The 19,357-nt window shown below is 36.6% G+C and overlaps 1 protein-coding gene across 1 annotated transcript; it reads right to left on the bottom strand.

Moving 5' to 3' along the window:
- Window positions 1-17,101: 17,101 nt before the first annotated feature.
- Window positions 17,102-18,939, bottom strand: LOC149933901 (uncharacterized). The gene is made up of 5 exons (XM_090154522.1): window positions 18,424-18,939; window positions 18,131-18,351; window positions 17,550-17,714; window positions 17,349-17,472; window positions 17,102-17,288 (listed from the first exon to the last, which is right to left on the bottom strand). Exons 2-5 carry the CDS (start codon window positions 18,265-18,267, stop codon window positions 17,103-17,105), a joined length of 612 nt encoding a protein of 203 aa, XP_090010648.1. The 5' UTR covers window positions 18,268-18,351; window positions 18,424-18,939; the 3' UTR covers window position 17,102.
- Between the last annotated feature and the right edge of the window lie 418 nt (window positions 18,940-19,357).

Here is a 19,357-nt window from a genome sequence, read left to right as displayed (position 1 = left end):
TCTATATTTTGATCTTTTATTCCTATCCTTGTATTATTTTTTCTTCGTAAAAGTCAGTTTTGGCTTTGCAGATATTGTTTGTTGAATAAATTAATTAATAAATATAAAAGGGGATGGTACTAGATTCGAGTCTTCGGAGGAACTAAAGTTTCCCCACGCTTTGGCAATCTCGTGAATCGAAAATAAACCTAAAAGTACAAAGCGGGACGCAGGAAGAACGGTTTCCCGGGAATCCATCGCCTGGGTCCAGCAGCGGAGAAAAAATTCCAAACAGTAGGCGAGTTGCCTTTTAGACCTAAAAAGTATCCAGAATATTTCACAGAATGACGTGTAATCCACGATTTTCTACTTTAGAAATAGGTATTTCATAAGGTTCATTATGTGATTTAAGTGCATGCTGTAGTAATTTATTATTGATAAAAGATTAATTAAATTATGTTAAATGAGAAGAACGAAAACTTATAAAATTTTATACAATTTAACGCAAAGGTTAAACAAGACGGTCAGAATACAGACAATCCTTCTACTATGTTAAGTATCACAACCAATATATATCCACGGTCACACATAATTGTATTTACACTTATTTGTTACGTTTAGTCATATTGTGAAAGCATCGAAGATTCCTTCGATCAGTTTCACTCTTATTTGTTACTTCTGATCACACTTATTTGTTACTACTAGTCAGCCGTTGAGTGTCACACTTATTTTTTCTGGTTATTCGACAAAGACTAGGTCGATCAGTTTCATACTAAATTGTTACTTCTGGTCATACGTTGAAAGCGCGGCGCACTCTGAACGGCGTTGAAAAACGCTAGAGGGAAACGTACGCGTAGCCCTCTATAAACACGCGGATTTACAATGTTGGAAATTGCGGGGGTCCGTATACGCTGCCCAAAAAACCTAACTTAGAATTAAAATTAAGGAACGTATTTGCAACTCTAGGTTATATGTAAACCACAGCGATTCCAAAATATAACTTTCATGAAAATCAGACTTAAATTAAGGAACGGTATGTAGATTTTTAGGCGAAAATATAAAACCACGAAAATTGGGTTCCCGTAAATTACCCCGAAAACTATACTTAAATGTAATATTTACTGATATAACCGAAGTTGTAGGTCCGCTGAATCCTAACCTATCCAATAATATTTTTTACGTTGTCGGACTTAATTTAAAATAAAATATCTACCACATAAAGCGAAACCACCGAAAATAGATTGCCCAATTTCAAGGCTATGTACATTCGAACGAGATTCCATTGACTCTTCTAGTCCTAACTGTTGAAGAGATATGCGCGACACGGCGGCATCGGCATCGGCTACACTGTACGTGAGACTTATACACACAAATCCTTAGGATTGTGTGTAAAAAGCTATTTACTATGTAAATATTTTTTTAACAATATGACATTGCTTCTAATCTATACGAGAACATAAAGGTTTAAATGTAAATTTTATTATTATCTTTTTGGTTAATATTATTCATTCATATTTCTGATCAATGATTTAGAAATTCTATAAAACAAATAATGTTTCGAGGTCATTAAACACTACGAAAATTGACAAATAAGAAAACGTTACTATTGATCGGTAAGAAATAAATGGTCTACTGCCTCGGGCAAGTAGGAGAAGTCGCAAAATCTGTGATTTGAGATAAGCAGCATTCAAGTTTCTTCAACTTATTATTCGTTCGTGTTTGTTTAATATTTGCATAAAAACACAACGATTTTTATTGCATTTTCGAGTATATTTAAAATTTTTTAAATACATTAGTAAAAAAGATAACGTGATTTAATTTTCTCGTGTGTACCATCCAGGGGCGACACCACGAATAACCGCACATGGTGAGACCACCCTTATTGACGTCTCTACTAACAGACTCGACCAAGGCGGACCATATTCTGTGAAAAGGAAGGTGGCTCAAAGAGGTTGCGCTTTATTCAGGAGGAATAGGAAAACTCAATCTTATCCAAAAAAGTAGTAGATGGAGTAACTATTTAATAGGACGCAATTGAACGTTTCGGAAACTTGGAGGTTGCAACTCAAGGAGAGGCGCTTGCGTAAAAGTACCGAGAACACTGAAATTTCGATTGCGCCAATGCAACCCGTACCTCTCATGATTTCACTCCTAAGTTCCGATGCTACCGTCAACCCTTAGTAAAGGACCTGCTCACATGGCCATTACACTTCTTGTGAGACACTGTAGCTGAAACTAGTTTTACAGGAGTCACTCATTTCTAGATAACACGTATGAAATCTTATTTTTTTTAATTAAAGTGTAACTCTAGAGTGGATTAAACAATAAGTGCAAAAAGACACAAAGATCTAAGAGGCCTGTTGCTGCGGCTATCTCCCCCAAGGGCGCCTCAAGTGGTAGATGAACTCGAAGATGAAAGCAGAGATGGACATCAGAACTCCGCAGAACCACACTTTGAAAATAGGCGCCAGAAAGTAGAGAGACGTCTTCTTCGGGGAAAATGTGGACTTGTCCTTGTTCAGAATTGAACCGTAAAGATTCTGTGTCTGCAGATCTCTTAGCCGGTGCTGTCTTGTCTCTACGTATCGCAACACTCTGTAACAATATTCGATATAAGAAACTATGTATCGATAATAGTTCTGATGCTTGCTCATTTTGGTACTAAGGTTTATTTTATTGGCAGATTTAATTAAAATACCTTAATTTTAGCGTTAACATAACTAAAAACTCTAACCACAGAAAATAATTTACGCTTTAAGATTAATTTAGTATGTCTGCTGGAAATGGGCGGACAGCGTTCTTACGATGAGCTCATGTTTTCTACTAACATGTCAATTATGTTCCTCGCCTTGTGATCCCCACGCGTATAAGTGCATCTATTTGGTAACAATATAGATCACATACACATACAGTTCTTTTCTTATTGCCCTTCTATAGCGCCTTATCTCCATTTAAAATCTTAGAGTGTGATAAGCAGTTACTTTACCAATATTACTAGAACCGCCTAATATGCAAATTTCAACCGACGATCCGTAAATTGTTTTGGGTATGTAAACTAATTTTTAGGAAGTTACTTTCTTAAACTTGCAGTCGGCAACAATTTAATCTTCTTCAAGAAAGTATATATTTGTAGGGATCTTCATTTACAATATTTCGCGCTCACTAAACTTAAAACAGATGTTTGGAATCTGTTATACGTATTCATTTGTTACTCGCGTGTCATTCATTCATAGATAAAGAACTACTTATTTCTTCGGATGACATTTATAATACCAGAAAACTGACAATCGCATCTTATCAATTCCCTTTCTAGTCTGATTTTCCGTTTACTGAAGAAATAATAAATTATCAATAAATATACGGATTTCAAGCGACTTCAGATTTATTTTTGGAAATAATACAGGGTGTCTTTTTTGCTCGGACTGGGCATGTTTATCAAAAACTACAAGAGTTAGAGTTACGAAATGTTTAGGTTTTTATGTATAGTATGGGAACGCTTAAAATACAAATTTTCAAAAATTCATTTTTTAGCGGGAAGGCGCTAGACAAAAAGTTCCAATAAAAAATTGTAGAACACAGTCGATAGTGTACAAAGAAAAAAATTCCATTGAAAAAGACCAATTTTTCACGAAGATACAAGGTGATGAAAAAAACCAGTTGTCCACATGTGGCCAGTTTCAAGCGTAAATTTAATTAATGTCTTAAAACAGATTTTTGCATGTGATTTATTCAAATGGAAAATTCTGACATCACAGCTGGTTTTAAATGAACTCTTGTACGGCGAAATATTGGTCCCTGAGGTGTTCGGGTAATATACGAGCGAGGTTCAGGCCCAACAGAAAGAACAGTGGGTGGCAACCAGTTGCGAGGGCCATTGTCTGAGATTATACGTTGCGGAGGGCCATGCCGCGCAAAATGGGGTGCCAGGAAATGTAGAACACTTTGAGTGTTGGTGTTAGTCAATTCCTGAGCTTCCACAAATTTTGAAAAGTAGTCGACTAGCAGAATGAAGTTTTGGGACTGTATGTGGAATAAGTCAGTCCCCGCTGTCACCCAAGGTAACGTGGGAACTGGACGGGGCTGCATAGGCATGGCTATATTAGCACGGGCTCTGTTATTGCAAATGTTACAGTTATGTATATACAGGTTGATGTCCTCGGCCATTCGCGGCCAGAAGAAGTGTAGTTTTGCCTTGGCTAGACTGGAATTTATGCCTTGGTGTGCTCCATGAATCAGAGCCAACACCGCCGGTTGTTTTGATTTTGGTACCACTAAACTTGAACCTCTGTATACCAAATCACCCATTATATGCAGTTCATCTTGGTGTGGCTAAGATGGCCGTATGTCTGGCTTGAGTTGTTTTGATAATCGTGGCCAAACAGACAGAATATATTGGCAAATCTGCTGTGGCACTGGATCCTCAGTACTAGTATTGCGGTATTGCTCTTATGGGATAAGCGGAAGGGCGGACATGGCATATACCGCAGAATAGGGGCCATCTAGTTGGTTGGTGTCAACAATGGTGTGTGGCTGTGATAGCATGTCAGCGATGTGCAATTGTGCCCCAGGTACATAAACAAGCTCCATGTTGTAACGGAAAAGGCGCATTAGGAGTCGTTGAAGACGTTTTGACAAGAGATGAATAAGTTTTTTAACTATCCCCAATAAAGGATTATGATCCGTTTGGACTGTGATTTTCGCACCAGCTACGTAAAAATGGAAATGCTCACACGCCAATACAATCGCAAGTAGTTCCTTTTCAATCTGCGCGTAGCGGCATTGAGTTGGGGTGAGTGATGTTGAGGCGTATTCTATAGGTAAACCATCCTGTAAAAGGACAGCACCAATGCCCAATTGACTTTAGTCAACTGATAGTGTAATTGGTTTTGTGTGGTCGAAAAATCTTTAACACAGGTGCAGTTAAAGCAAAAGTTTCAGGGAATCACAGTGAGCTTGGTGATCTGCTTCCCATCGGAAAACCACATCCTTCTTAAGAAGCGTGGAGCAGTGTTAATGGTAACATTAGGAATAAATCTCATTATATCGTTAACCATTCCAAAAAGCTTTGCAAAGCAGCTTTATCTCTTGGGTGTGGTAATGAGCATATACAACTGAAGGGCTGCCGAAGCTCCAAGAATTGGTCACGTAAAATGTGAAGACAGATGCAGCAGTGTATGAAGTGCATGGAATGTCGATAACGCCTTCCATAGGAACAGAATGTCCAGAATAGGCTCTTACTTTGAAGATGGGTGGACGTAACACAGGTTGGGATGAAAGTGTTTTATAAAGCTGGAGCGGGATGATATTGACCTGAGCGCCCGTATCAATTTTGAAGATTGTAGGAGTATCAAATAAGTAGATACAGTCATACATTTCATCATCTGTTATTGGGTGCTTTATCAAATGATCTAGATTAAGGCTGTAACAATCATAGTCATTGGCAATGGTATCGCGGCAGCCGAATAAATTTCATATCGTACTTTATACGCAGTCCAGAACGAGGCAGGATCTGCGCCAGTTATAAATACTTGAGGACTTTTGAAAGTAGTCATACAGTAAGAATGTCCAAAACCGAGTCTTGAATGTAACGAGGTGTTGCATGGCTTAGCGAGGCGCGAGCGATACGCGAGTAAAAACTTTAAAAATAAACGAAAAATTATATTGAAAGGGATAAATTAATCCGGTCGCTGTCACCATATTGTGAAGTTGTAATTATACAATAAAGATGATCTGTGATTAGTAAAACGGATTTATTAACATGACTGGTTGCTCTTGTTTAACAGCATACAAGGGGTGGGGGGAGCGATCCCCAGTTCCCCTGAAACAGCCACCCTCACAAGGGAGAGGTGGCGCCATCTACATACATGTAACATATATAAATCATAAATAAAACCTGTGTGTGTAAATATACAGTATAATTTTATATTACTTTAATTATAGTTGACGTGTTTTCGAATAGATGTGGCAAGGGAGTGTTTGGGAAATGAGCGGTAGTATTGGTAGTGAGAAGTTTTTCAATTAATAATTTCAGTTTCTTTCTAAGCCATATACTCATTCGTTTATTCCGATTGCGGCTAGTTTTGCACCACACCTTGACTGGGCAAAATATCTCCGATTCATTTCACAGAAAAAAATATTTAAACGTAAAATGCATACACGCTCACCGATAATCGACTACCTCCTTGAACCACGACGGCATCTGTTCTAAGATGATCACGAAAAAGGTTAAAGTAAAATACTCCTCTTTGCCCTGGTGAATATTTCTGCATGTTGGTTTGTCGCCATTTGTACCCAAATAGAAAAGAAAATTGTCAAATGTGGAAAATAAGACTGTTTGCTTATCAATCATGATGTCCCATCCAGGCGAGGGTATCTTTACTCTTTCAAAAATTTCTGGAGATTCTTCCTGTGAATAGAAGATAGCATTCAAAACTTTGCTAGCATTCTCTTTATTGTATAATACCCTACTCGTAAATATGAAAAGATTGATATATCTGCAAAGATGAATTTGATATCAATGCTTGTCAGAACTTGCTGAATAGTCTCGATATATTGTATTTTATTAACGCTCAGTTCCCCCTTCATGTTGCAAAGGTAGAAACGGGTCAGGAGGAGGCTAGCACACAACAACCAACCAGAGAGCAGCAATCTCCAAGACAGACGCCGTCGCTGAGATCCTTCGAGGGCTAATGAACAGAAATTATAATGCAAATAAGTTTCTACTTCACTGACAAGGAGAGTACCCGAGGTGTTTATTGCCGATTTTGTTCAAAGTCGGCCGTAATGTAGACCTATATGAGATATGAAATTTCCCAAAAGGAGACGTTGTACAACCCATTCGATTTGCCATGGCAACCGAAAATGTTTTGGACCATTTACAACCAAAATAAGATTTTTTCCTTATTTTACCCAAAATTTGTTACAAATTTACCCTAAAAATGTTTCAATTTACCCAAACTTGATGAATTTACCTAAATGTGGTCCAAATTACACATTTCGTGATTTTCAAAAAAATTTAAAATTTTCGTAGCTAGGACCCTGTGAAACCGAGAAAATCCCATGCTTTTTTAAATGGAGATTTTATTGTTTTAAGTGATCAAAAACATTTTCGGTTGCCATAGCAAATCGAATGGGTAGTGCAACGTCTCCTTTTGGGAAATTTCATATTTCATATAGGTCTACATTACGCCCGACTTTGAACAAAATCGGCAATAAACACCTCGGGTACTCTACTTGTGAGTAAAGATAGACAAGGCTAAGGATATGTGCCCACAGTTTTAGTGGCCATCGCGAGAGGAAGTCAATTTAGATTTCATGTGATTCCAGTCGTAGATAATCACGATAATCCCATTAAATATCACCGAAAATCACTAACAACCCATATAAATGATTCGGTGAAAAAGGGCCACACGCAAATGTTTTATTTTATGGAATTAAGTATAGTTGACTTTAGACTTAAAAGTAACGTCGTTTCTAATACTTCAAACTAAGAAAATTAAAATTAATTACGATTCAAGACGAGATGAGAGAAATAAAAAAAGCCGCTGTCCCAGATCCTGTCCATCATCGTGTCCTGGTTTGCTCGTCCGTTTCCTCTTCTTCGAAATGCCACCGCCGTGATGAGGACGATCGTTAGAAAAGAGACCAGAAGTATTGCGGAAACGGTGTTCTCCAGGGCTGTCCAGGGCAACAGAACTTGCTTGTTCTCTACTTGTTCATCCAAACAACTGAAGATGTAGGTGCTAAAGGATTTGAATGTTTGGGAGAAATGCGCTTTTTCAATTTGCTGCTGAAATTTATTAGATCGCATCCCAGCTACGTCAATGTTTATCGTCTATGGAAAAGAATGCGCTAATTATTGCTGGGAACTGTTGTTTTGTCGGTGAAAATATTTGTTTCAGGCCTCTGGATTGAGGTTAGTGAGAAATAATCAAATAAACACACTTCTTTCGAAAAGGACTTGCCAATAAAGTTATAGCCAGATCTCATTTCAGTGCTTGTTATTCTGAAACGAAAACTCAGTTACTTCAAAAGCAGCCCATTATCTTTTACGTCTATGAAAATAAACACTGCTGAGAACGTATCTAAGATCTTTCGTTGTGCTTATGTATGAAATAATGATACCGAAGTGTAAAATTGGAATCTCTTGATGTTTTAATCGGTCGGGAACACGAAAGTGGTTCATTTGCCCATATTTGTGGTTTTGGACTACAAATCGACATCCAGTTCTGATATTAGGTTCGAATTAATTAAACTGAAATTTTCTTTTAGGCACTTATCACTCTTAGCTACGTCTTTAGCAGTGTTGAGAAAATACTTCACTTTCGGTATTTAAAATAAAATACTAAATACTCATAGCGTAAACTGTTTAAAATACTTTATTTTAGTATTTTAAAACACTAAATTCTCAAAATACTGTAATTTCTTGAAAGCGGAAAAAATGCCAGACTGTCCGAAAAATCGAGAATATAACGCTTTAACGCGTGATCTTAAAGGCAGATTGTCTCGTAAGACTAGAGTCCTCGCTACTCCAACGCCACCCCGGCCATTAAGCGGAATTTTTCATGCCTTTTTTCAGGGTGAAAAGACTCTTAAACGCGCCTCCCCAATCGACCGCCATTACCTTACAGTCTGTGGGTAGGGTGATGAAAAAACCGCTTTTGGGGCGATGAAATTTTTGCGGGAAAAGGGCTTGCTCGTAAATTGTCTGTACGATAAAGGCGGCGCCTAGTAAACGTTTCTAAAAAGAGTGTTTAGGAATTATGCGTATTTATTCCGCTTGTGGCATAATGGTGTTTTGACGGGGACAATTTAATTGTATAGAGACTATTTGGTGGATAAAGTATTTTCACTAATAATATTCAGTATTTTGTTCAAAATACACAAAAATTATTTAAAATAAACTACTAAATACATTTTTTTAAAAGTATTTAAAATAAAATACAAAATAGTATTTAAAATACTACCCATCACTGGTCTTTAGTTCATCCACCTTAAAATTCTAAAGAAAGTTTTCCATAAATCACACGTACGCAATATTGTGATACATGAATTTAGTGATAAAAGAAAATTTAAAACCCGCGTTTATCCTAGAATTTATGATTTCCGACCTCTCTTAAGTACTTCGATCTAGAAAATTTAACGACCAGTTAGTAATACACGCTGTTCGTTATTGTTTCGTTAATATACTAGTATAGTTATTCTATTCTAATGTCTTTTCAAATTCTTAGTTACATTATGTTGCGTAATTGGGTTGCTATAGTGCGCTTACTAAGAAAATGATTAAAAATGTCTTTCAAATTAAATTTTAACACGTAAGATGGACAACGGGGTTCATCTGTAAACTCAAATGTCTTGACAACTTTTGGAATTTATGGTATAAAAACAATTTACAAACAAAATAAATATCTCGAAACCTTGACGAATTTCGATTGGTGCTTCCGAAACATTCACCTTGCTAAATGATAGAAAAGTATCATCTCTTTTAAATTTGATCTTACCTTACTGTATTCAGATTTCTTAGAATATAGCGCAAAATGGATTTCCTCGCTTCGAATACGTTGACACCATTGTTAATAATACGTTTATATACATATGCTTTAACCTGTTAATACGAAGTTCAAATAAACAGATGTGAATTGTGTGAAGGATTTTATACATTATACCCACTTTTAACTCTAGAAGTTCACTTTGTTGAGAAGAGTTCATTTGTTACTAAGGAGAAATCTCAAAACTTCATCCGAACGGTACTGTCCGTCCACTTCTGAGCACGTCTTCAAAAAGATCAATTAGAGAATTAGATTAGCTCGTACAACCAAGCGCCCAAAGGCAAGCCATTTTTATTTCATTTTACTCGAACCTAAATATGTTTTCCATCCTAAATTCAACGCTGCAATTTATTTTTTTAGATAAAGCGGAAATTAACAATTAAATGAAACTGTTCGCTAATGAGAATTAAGTCGATAACAACCAAGAATTGATATATTTATAAATAGAGATAATGTTTATATTCCGTCGATTTTTACCTTCGCTCCCGTTGCAGCTCTAGGATAAAAATCTGGCCCCTACCCTTAAAATCAATCAATTCCAGACGGCGCATTATTGGCTCCCTAAATATTACGTCCTCTTGACGCGATTGACATTCGCGTGAGTGACGTGTTAAATAAGAACGCCTCCTTTTCCATTTCCTCCCCCCTTTAGTTGATTCCCCTGGTTCATGATACGTCGCGATTGACGGAATATAAACATTTTCTCTACATATAAATAGATCAATAGGCGATTTTATAAAAAAAAAAGTGGTCTTAAGCAACTTGTTTTCTATGAGGCTCCTACTTCACAAAAACGTAATACCGATGCAAGTGACATCCTACGGTTCTTTAGAGCTATTCAGCCGAACGTTTCTGGCTATTTTTTTAAGCCTAGGCTTGGTTTTAAACGCTTGTTTTCAAATTTAAAGTAAGTGTTGTATTCCTGGTTTTTTATTTAGTTTCACTATGTTTGATAATTTCATAACTTTTTAATTGGTTTTCTAGACTTTTACATGTACGCAGTTGGGCTTAGTTCTTAATCAAAATAACAGACTAACAAACTGACCAGCATGGGTCCGAAGAAAAAACCTGCTGTAAATAACAAAATAGAACTTCCATAAGGAAATTGGACGAAACAAATGCGTATTGTGCTGATTATGTTTAAGGAAAGTGCAATTACAAAACATCATCATAATTTTAAAGCTAAAAAACATTTATCTCTGGGCTATAAAATGTTCAAAGCCAGCAAAGTCACTGATGTGTTTTTGAAACCTGGTCCCTTAACTGATTCTACTGCAAGTCAAATAATTTATGTTAAAAGTAAGGTTGGGGGATCCTTTTCTTAACACACCAAATACAATGTGGCTATCAAACTGAACTCACAAAATGGAACTGTTCACTCCGCGTGGTGTAGTTGCAAAGCCGGAGGTGGGGGGGGGGGGGCATGCAACCATGTCGGAGCTGCCCTCTGGTATTTATTGGACTGTAAGAGGGAGGCCAAGACCTTTATTCCAGATGACCAAGCATGTACCCAAAAAGCTCGTTCTTGGAGTGCTCCGAGTGATAAAAAATCTTTATCCAAACGAAGTTTTATAGAATTGGATTTTATAAAACATACACCGGGGAAAAATAGTGATTATTTGAGGGACAAACTTAAAAAACAGCAATCGTATAACTCGCTAACAAACTATGGGACTGCTGAGGATGATAAAAAAAATTGAAGGGCGAATAAAAATAGCTACGAATAAATTTCAGTTTGGAAAACGGAGAGCTTTGTTATGTGCAATTCAAGAAGAGAACAATTATCAGCCTAACAGTAGATCAGTTCCTTCGAATTGGCAAATTATAAAAGTTCCTAGTTGAGTTGCAGATGAAAATATAGTATCTCGAATCTCACTCCCAATATCCGCTTTGAATCTTGAAGACAGTATTAAACCACTTTTAACTGCGACAATGGATGCAATACCTGATACAATTAAACTAACTTTATGTACCGCATTAACATTAGAAGTGGATACGCGTGAACAATCTAATTGTTTACTCTGGAAATCTGAGAGAAAGACTAGGGTGACCGCTTCAAAGTTCGGTCTTATTTGCAAACGCAGAAAAGAAGTAAATGAAGCATTCCTAAAAACTATATTTAATGGAGCGGATCTCTCTCGCAATAAATATGTGCAAGAAGGTTTGGAAAACGAAATCCTGGCAACAAGCAAGTACAAAGATTACCACAAAGGCACTGTTACTACCTTTTCAGTTGGTCTTTGTGTGAATCCTATTATTCCAATGTTCGTTGCCTCCCCTGACCGCTAGGTCTACCAAGACAATGTAGGTTATGGTCTTTTGGAGCTGAAGACACTTTAAAAACTGTAAAGTTAAGGGCATCAGCATTGAGGACGCCTTTAGAACTAAAGAACCTACTGTAATTTTTTTTTAAATGATGAAAATGGAAAACCAACATTGGATGTAAATCACTCTTTCTATTATCAAATTCAAGGTCAGCTGGGAATAACTGGCCTACAGTGGTGCGACCTTCTAGTCGATTGTGGAGATAACAATCCTTTCTGCCAAAGAGTCAATTTCAATGAGTTATTTTTCAACTCTAACATAGTTCCCAAGTTGCTGAGATTTTATTTAGAGCATGGACTTCCATATTTACAAACAAAAATAAACACTGTGACATAACAATGATTGTTTACATTTTAATAATGATTTTAAAATATAATTTTTAAAAATTTCTTAGTTTGGTTTTTAACATTTTAATGTAAAAATACTCATTCAGTTTCATAAAAATATCTTCTAATATTAAGAAATATGATCACACTCTTACTATTGTTATCATATAGATTCTTTTACAGAGAATATTCGTGGGGAAATCCATAGCTTGACTACATGGGGAGGGGACCCGTTAGGGAAAAAAATTCCATAGTGGAGGCAGAGGTAGTACGGCGGTGGCGGCCGCCACATGGGAGATTGTAAAGGAGGGGTCGATACGCTCGTAAAATAGTGTATATCATAGATTTATTATAAATAAAATATTTCTGATAACTGATCATTAAAGTTCTTCAAAAGTGGGGTATTGGGAAAGAGGGATACTGTGGCACGATTTAGTTCAAAGGAAGTCCTCTCGTGCGGCTGTAGGTCGTACTTATACCATGACCTACATCACCACAGGTGGGCTCTACATGTTTGAACTAAATCATGCCACACAGTATTTTTCCCCACACGCCACTTTTGTTGCCCTTTAATCAGACATGAAATGTTTCTTTAAGAGATATTTAATTTTGCACATTCACATCCAGAAGTGGTTCATTACAAAAATTTACCAAATAAGCGCATATCTTCCAGATTTTATTTAGTTGGTTATGCATGCTATTTGGAAAAATAGAACTCAGTAGGTGGTAATGTTTCAAACTTCTTATAACTCTCTCTACATGGATTCGTAAACAGGCTTTTTCTCTTGTGGCTTTTTCCTCTTCTACTGATAGCTGGGCTTTATTTCCCTAAAATGGGGGCATGTTAAGTGAGACTCCTTTTTCTCGCAGTAGTTCTTCTATTAGAAATCCTCTACCTGCCATTACAGAATCGCCAGTTTCTAAAAACTCGATTAAGCCACATTCTTCTGTTAAATCTTTGTCTGACATTCGTCCAGGAACTAGGTCCGAAACAATCCGTTGGGAGTTATACCAATAAGCCCTTTAGCGGTATTGTGAGTTTTGTAGGAAGACCATGCATGTGTCGCTTTGAGTCTTAAAATCATTTGGCTTTTGAATAAAAAATTCAGACGCATCAATAATTACTCTCGTTTGGGAAATTTAACCCTAAATTCTTCAGGTATACAGGGTCTTTTTTTTTGCTCGGAAAAGTGTTTTTTTTCAAAAACTATTTATAGTACCGATTTCAAATTTGGAAGGTCAATTCTCTATACCGGGGGACATCAGTTTGATAAATTTGAGCGTTTTCGGTAATGTTTTTCACCAATTTTGAAAAATTATTTTTCGACCACTAGGTGCGAGATAAAAAATTTCTATTATAAAGTTGTAGGCCGTCATCGAAAACCCTTAAAAATTGTTCACTCGACGGAAAACAATTTATTTATCAGTGAAAATTCGAGCTTGAAAAATTTACAAGTTGGTGAAGCCAAATTACGATTGTTTGAAACGATAATTGAAACCGAATTACCTAATCCAGTTGAAACTTTGGTTAAAAAAACGACCGGATTTAAAAAACACGAGGCTATAGGTCAATCCTTAACATGCATTGGGTATTTAAAGGAAAACTTTGGGAGATTATTATCAGTGTTTGATAATATTTCGAACAATGCCTCGTTATTCAGTAGCTGAGCGTACCGAGATAGTTGCCATTTACTATGGAGAAGCAGCGCAAAACCTTAGAAGAGTGACTGAAATCTTCGCAGAAAGACATCCAAATGGAGCACCATCTGTAAATACAGTAAGACGAGCAATTCACGATTTCAATCAATTTGGTAACTTGCAACCTAGGTTTCGCGGATTGGGTCAACCGGATTTAGACTTCGAGAACAATGTACTCGCGTACTTTGTGGCATATCCTCGTCACAGTTGCGCTAACGCCGCTGCTGATTTGGGTTGTTCTGCAAATCGTGTGTGGAAAATTCTTCGTAAGAATCGCTATCACCCATACAGAGCTACGCTCCACCAAGGACTAATTGACGGAGACCATCAAAGACGTTATGAATTTAGCAACTGGTTACTAAATGCTGTCCAAGAAGATAGACAATTTTTGCGCCATGTTTTGTTCTCCGACGAAGCGTCATTTTCTAGAGATGGGCCCTTTAATCATCAAAACAGCCATCTTTGGTCTGACATCAACCCACATTGGGGTTTTGAATATCATCACCAGGTTCAATTTGAACGGGTCAATGTTTGGGTTGGACTTTGTTGGAAACCGTTTGATTGGTCCCTTTTTCCTGCCGACGAACCTCAACGGCCAAACGTATTTACATTTTCTACAGAACGAACTGAGTGACGCAATCGACGACCTTCCATTGGCTGAAAGACGTCAGTTGTGGTTTCAGCAAGATGGCGCCCCTCCGCATTTTTCCCGGCAAGTAACTGAGCACCTCAACAACGAGTTTCCTGAAAGGTGGATAGGGAGAAATGGTCCAGTGCATTGGCCAGCAAGGTCACCTGACCTAACACCGCTGGATTATTTTCTCTGGGGATTCGTTAAAGCAAAGGTATACGCCACGCCCATTGAAACTAGGGAGGAACTCATTAGACGAATAATCAGTGCTTGCCGAGACGTCACACCAGAAATGGTAGAGAAAGCGTTTGAGAACTTAATTGTCCGCGCACAAACCTGTGTTGCAGCCAATGGTGATATTATTGAAAATGTTTTGTAAAAATTTATGTGAATAAAATATCTGCATTTAAAAACCAAACGTGTACATTTTTTCAAGTGTGAAAACTCTACTACGTTTGTATTAGACTTGTTCCCTTTTCAATTATCGTTTCAAACAATCGTAATTTGGCTTCACCAACTTGTAAATTTTTCAAGCTCGAATTTTCACTGATAAATAAATTGTTTTTCGTCGAGTGAACAATTTTTAAGGGTTTTCGATGACGGCCTACAACTTTATAATAGAAATTTTTTATCTCGCACCTAGTGGTCGAAAAATAATTTTTCAAAATTGGTGAAAAACATTACCGAAAACGCTCAAATTTCTCAAACTGATGTCCCCCGGTATCGAGAATTGACCTTCCAAATTTGAAATCGGTACTATAAATAGTTTTTGAAAAAAAACACTTTTCCGAGCAAAAAAAAAGACCCTGTATATTAATCTACAACCGTACGGGAAGGCCAAATCCTTAAATTTGTCAGTCTCTTTTCCAGCAAGTCAAACCACGTAACGCATAGATTAGAAATAGTGGTAACAGATACGTGATATCTGTACGCCAGATCCTCTACCAATAGTCCTACTTTCAGCCGACATAAAACCATAAAAAGTTGATCTTTAAAAGATAAACGCATTGGGCGCCCAGAATCATTAAAAAACATTCTGTCGTGCTTGCGCTTATATCCCCGAGAGCCATTATATAAATTCAAATTGTTTAGGTCCGGTTCAATATATTCAAATAGATCATTAAAACAATCAAGGTTTTTGCAGCCAGTATAAAAGTTCAACATAGAAGATGATTGCGATATTTTTTTTAAAGAGAACCTACTCGACTCCCTTAGCCGTTTCTCTAAAATCTGGACCTTACTTTTGTTTCGTAAATTTTCTACTTTTAAAGAACCGAGAATGAGATTTTAACGGGCATTTTCAATTTGAGCTTCATCCAACTGTTGAGCACATTCTTTTAGTTTTTCTAAATCCTTTTTGAGGCTCAGATTATCTTTATTTCTTTACTTTCTAGGTCATTTAATCTTAAGCTTAGTTTGAAAATTTCATTCCTTTGAGTCTTTATGGTGTCAGATAAAGTTAAAGGATCAGAATCCAAGTTGTAGTTGTTCTAAAATTGTATTTAAGTTATTAAATTACTTCACTTATTTAAAGTTAGAATATACATTTGTTACCGTAGAGGTTATTCACTGATTTGAAGTAACTCAGATTTGAACAAGTTAACTTTCCAATGGCTAATTCATTAACACTATCTTCGTGCTTATCTCCACAGACCTCAATTTCATGAGAGAGACCTAGAGTCGTAACATCTAACGGGTGACCAAAATATGTTGGAAACCTTTCGGAGATTAATCTTCGGCCAGAAATATTAAAATGATATCCACAGACTACGTGACTTTTAAGGCCTATTTCCTTCTTAATAACAGGTGTTGAACATGGTCTTCTTTGAGACACATTAGATAAAAGTTCTTTTCAATTTGATGTTATTAACAGGATCCATTCCCTCCGTTGCAAATCATTTCTTGGAAAAGGGCTAAAAGTAACTCCTGGATTTCTTACACTAGAAGACTTGCATCCTGGCACACAACAATATCTTCCAACCATTTTGTTTACCTTCGCTTTTAAATATTTAAGTTGCACACAATCCAGACAAGTATAAGTGGTTCAACTAATGCTGCTGGATAGGCTTACAGGAAATATCCAAAAATTAGTTCAAACACCTTAAAGCAAATCGCGGGTCCCTCGGTTGTCGCTTGGAAACGTCTCCTCTAAACACCAAAAACGGTGTCCAAGATGTGTCGCCCTCTGGCGAGTAAAATAATTCATCGGTATTTGGATTGCAAAATTGTCACGTGACTTGAAAACGTATTTTTTCCCTCGTATGCTGGAGGGGTGTTTCATAAAATTGTTTTACATGGTCCAAATTCCTCTTATATATTATTTCTATGGTTTCAAATAGACGAAAAAATACTAACCACGAACTCCCTATCTGCTGCTAACCAATTTTCAAGGCCTAATTATTCTGATACTGATAATAAATTATTCTGATAATAAATAAACGAAATTAAAAAGAAAAATACTAAACTAATTTACTTTGAAAAAAATAAACAGTTATTGCTCAATAATATTTATTTGAAATATTCATTTACTAATTACTATTTACAATTCATTTAAAAAACAACAATTAAAAATGCAAATTTCATATCCACAAATATTTAAATTTCATTATCCTCTTCGTCACTTGAGTAAGATAATACTCTTTGGCTTTTATTGGAAGATGAGAACCGACTCTGTTGAAGTTCTCTTAAAAATTTTTTTTCAGGACAGTCAACCATCCCTCTATTTGGGTGAATCTTTTTGGGGTCATTTTCCATCATTCCCTGCCTTTTTCTCATATCTCCCTATAAAATTTTAAATCAAATATAGATTAACAATTACTACAATTTAACATTATTGAATACCTTGAAGTTCATTCGTTTTTCGAAGATTTTCAGCAGAAGATTATCGATATACAAATATAGTTTTGGTTCGTAAACTGGGACAATGTACCACGCTTTACTTCGTTTGCTATATGCTTTGTTGTCGCTAATTAATAAATTATAAGGTAACATTGATTAGTTATTTTTATTATCCTTGTTACAATTTTTTCCTTACTTAATTACCGTAAAACTCCGTCTTTCGCTTTAGCTTGAGCCCTTCCAACATGGTAGTTATGATCAATTGCGGCAAGTTTTGCTCGCATGTCATATATTTTGAAACTAAGCGCATACCTCTTACTGGCATATTTCAAAAACATACTGTGATAAGTTTCTAAAAAACCAGTATGGCTAAAAAGAAAAATAATATAATATGTAACATTAAATAATATATAAAAAAATATATACTATATAATATAAAAATATATATAATATAAAATGTACTATCAAGAATGTATTTATACCTAGGGAGAATGTCTATGTCGAGACGGTTTTTAGCCTTTCTCTCAATCCACCCTTTGGTCCCCCCAGTACGCTCCTCCACTTAAAATAAAACGAGTAGTCCCGGTATTTCATTGGCTGCTTAAAATTTACGTCACCTAACGCGATGGAAATCAAACGCCGGTGACGTTTTGTCTTTCCCCTGCGCGAGATGGGGGAAAGGCGTTCAACGTGCCCGGCGATTGTCGCAACATAATCATTCTTCCTAAATATCAATAAATACAATCTTGGTACTATAATGCGTAATATTGAAAAAGAAATGCTACCGAAAATTGACATAATAACCGAAGTTATTCAAGAGATAAGGCCTGTTGATCACTTTCTTCAACTCGTGCAATTGGGGAGAGTTTGGTTCCAACCAATTGTGCGACGCAATTTGGTCTTCCGTCAGATCTTCATGCATGCAGCATGTCGGAGCTCCAAATGATAAAGGGATTTGCCATTCATGTTCGTTGCATACATGCTTTAACAGTGCTTGCCACGGAGCCTGAAATGACAATAGTTAAAATGTAAAATATTTGCCGATGATTGTAAATAATATTTCTAATACCGAACCTACTTTTATAATGCTCACATCCCCGGAACATTCACGTGCACAAAACCAAAAATGATTTCTTATTAAAGGGGCCCAATGATTGAGGTCTTCGTAATTTTTTTGCTTAGCAGCTTCAACTAATTTTTTTAAGAGATTTTTTGAAGCATGCCAAATATCCCATGAATGTTTCACAAATGCGTAAATTCCTTTCTTTCTGGCTAAAATGTAATTAAATTTTGATTACAATTTAATTAATAGGAAAATATGTTGAACTAACCTAAGAGTGATTTAATTCCAGTATGAGCATCAGTAACTAGTTCTGTAACTTTAGATTCATATTCTTGACATAAATCATAAATTTCTCGAAAAGCCATTTCAAATGCTTTTATCTCCAAGTTAGCACTCTTTCCTTCTGCCTGTCGAACATCTCGAGTTTGAATAGAAATAATTTTTTTGGTTTCAATATCAGCCAATGTATAGGAACAATACATTGCGCAATGCCCTGGGCTATCCATTCTTCCATCGCCAGCTATAACCAAATCCTTTCCTTTCAATGCCATAAATGTTTCATTTTGTAATCCTCGCCAAAATTCGTTAACGGCAGGGCATATGAAATGATCTTGGTAAATAAAATACATAATTAGAGTCTAAATGCATAACAGTCTTAGCTAGAACCAACTCAGTTGTTATAATATTACTGGGCGCGCATACTTCCTAGACACCCACGCGATAAAGAGATACCCCTTTCCCCGGAAGAGAAGGAAGCTATTTACCTTGGGTAGCCTACTCCAGTTTGCCGAGGAGGGCCGACAGAAAGGGGGAAGGAACCATTCCGGGTTGTTATGGTCTATGGAGAGAGATCGATTTCTACTACCATAAGTGGTATTACTCTAAGTACCCAAGACTCTGGGACGTGTTCTCCCCCTTTTCGTGACGTCAGCACGTGAGGTGGTTCAGG

The sequence above is a fragment of the Leiobunum rupestre genome, chromosome 7 (assembly GCF_980474605.1).
Source record: "Leiobunum rupestre chromosome 7, qqLeiRupe1.1.hap1, whole genome shotgun sequence".
Classification (NCBI taxonomy): Eukaryota; Metazoa; Arthropoda; class Arachnida; order Opiliones; family Sclerosomatidae; genus Leiobunum; species Leiobunum rupestre.
Note: the sequence above shows the minus strand (reverse complement) of the source record. Positions and strands in the feature narration are given on the sequence as shown.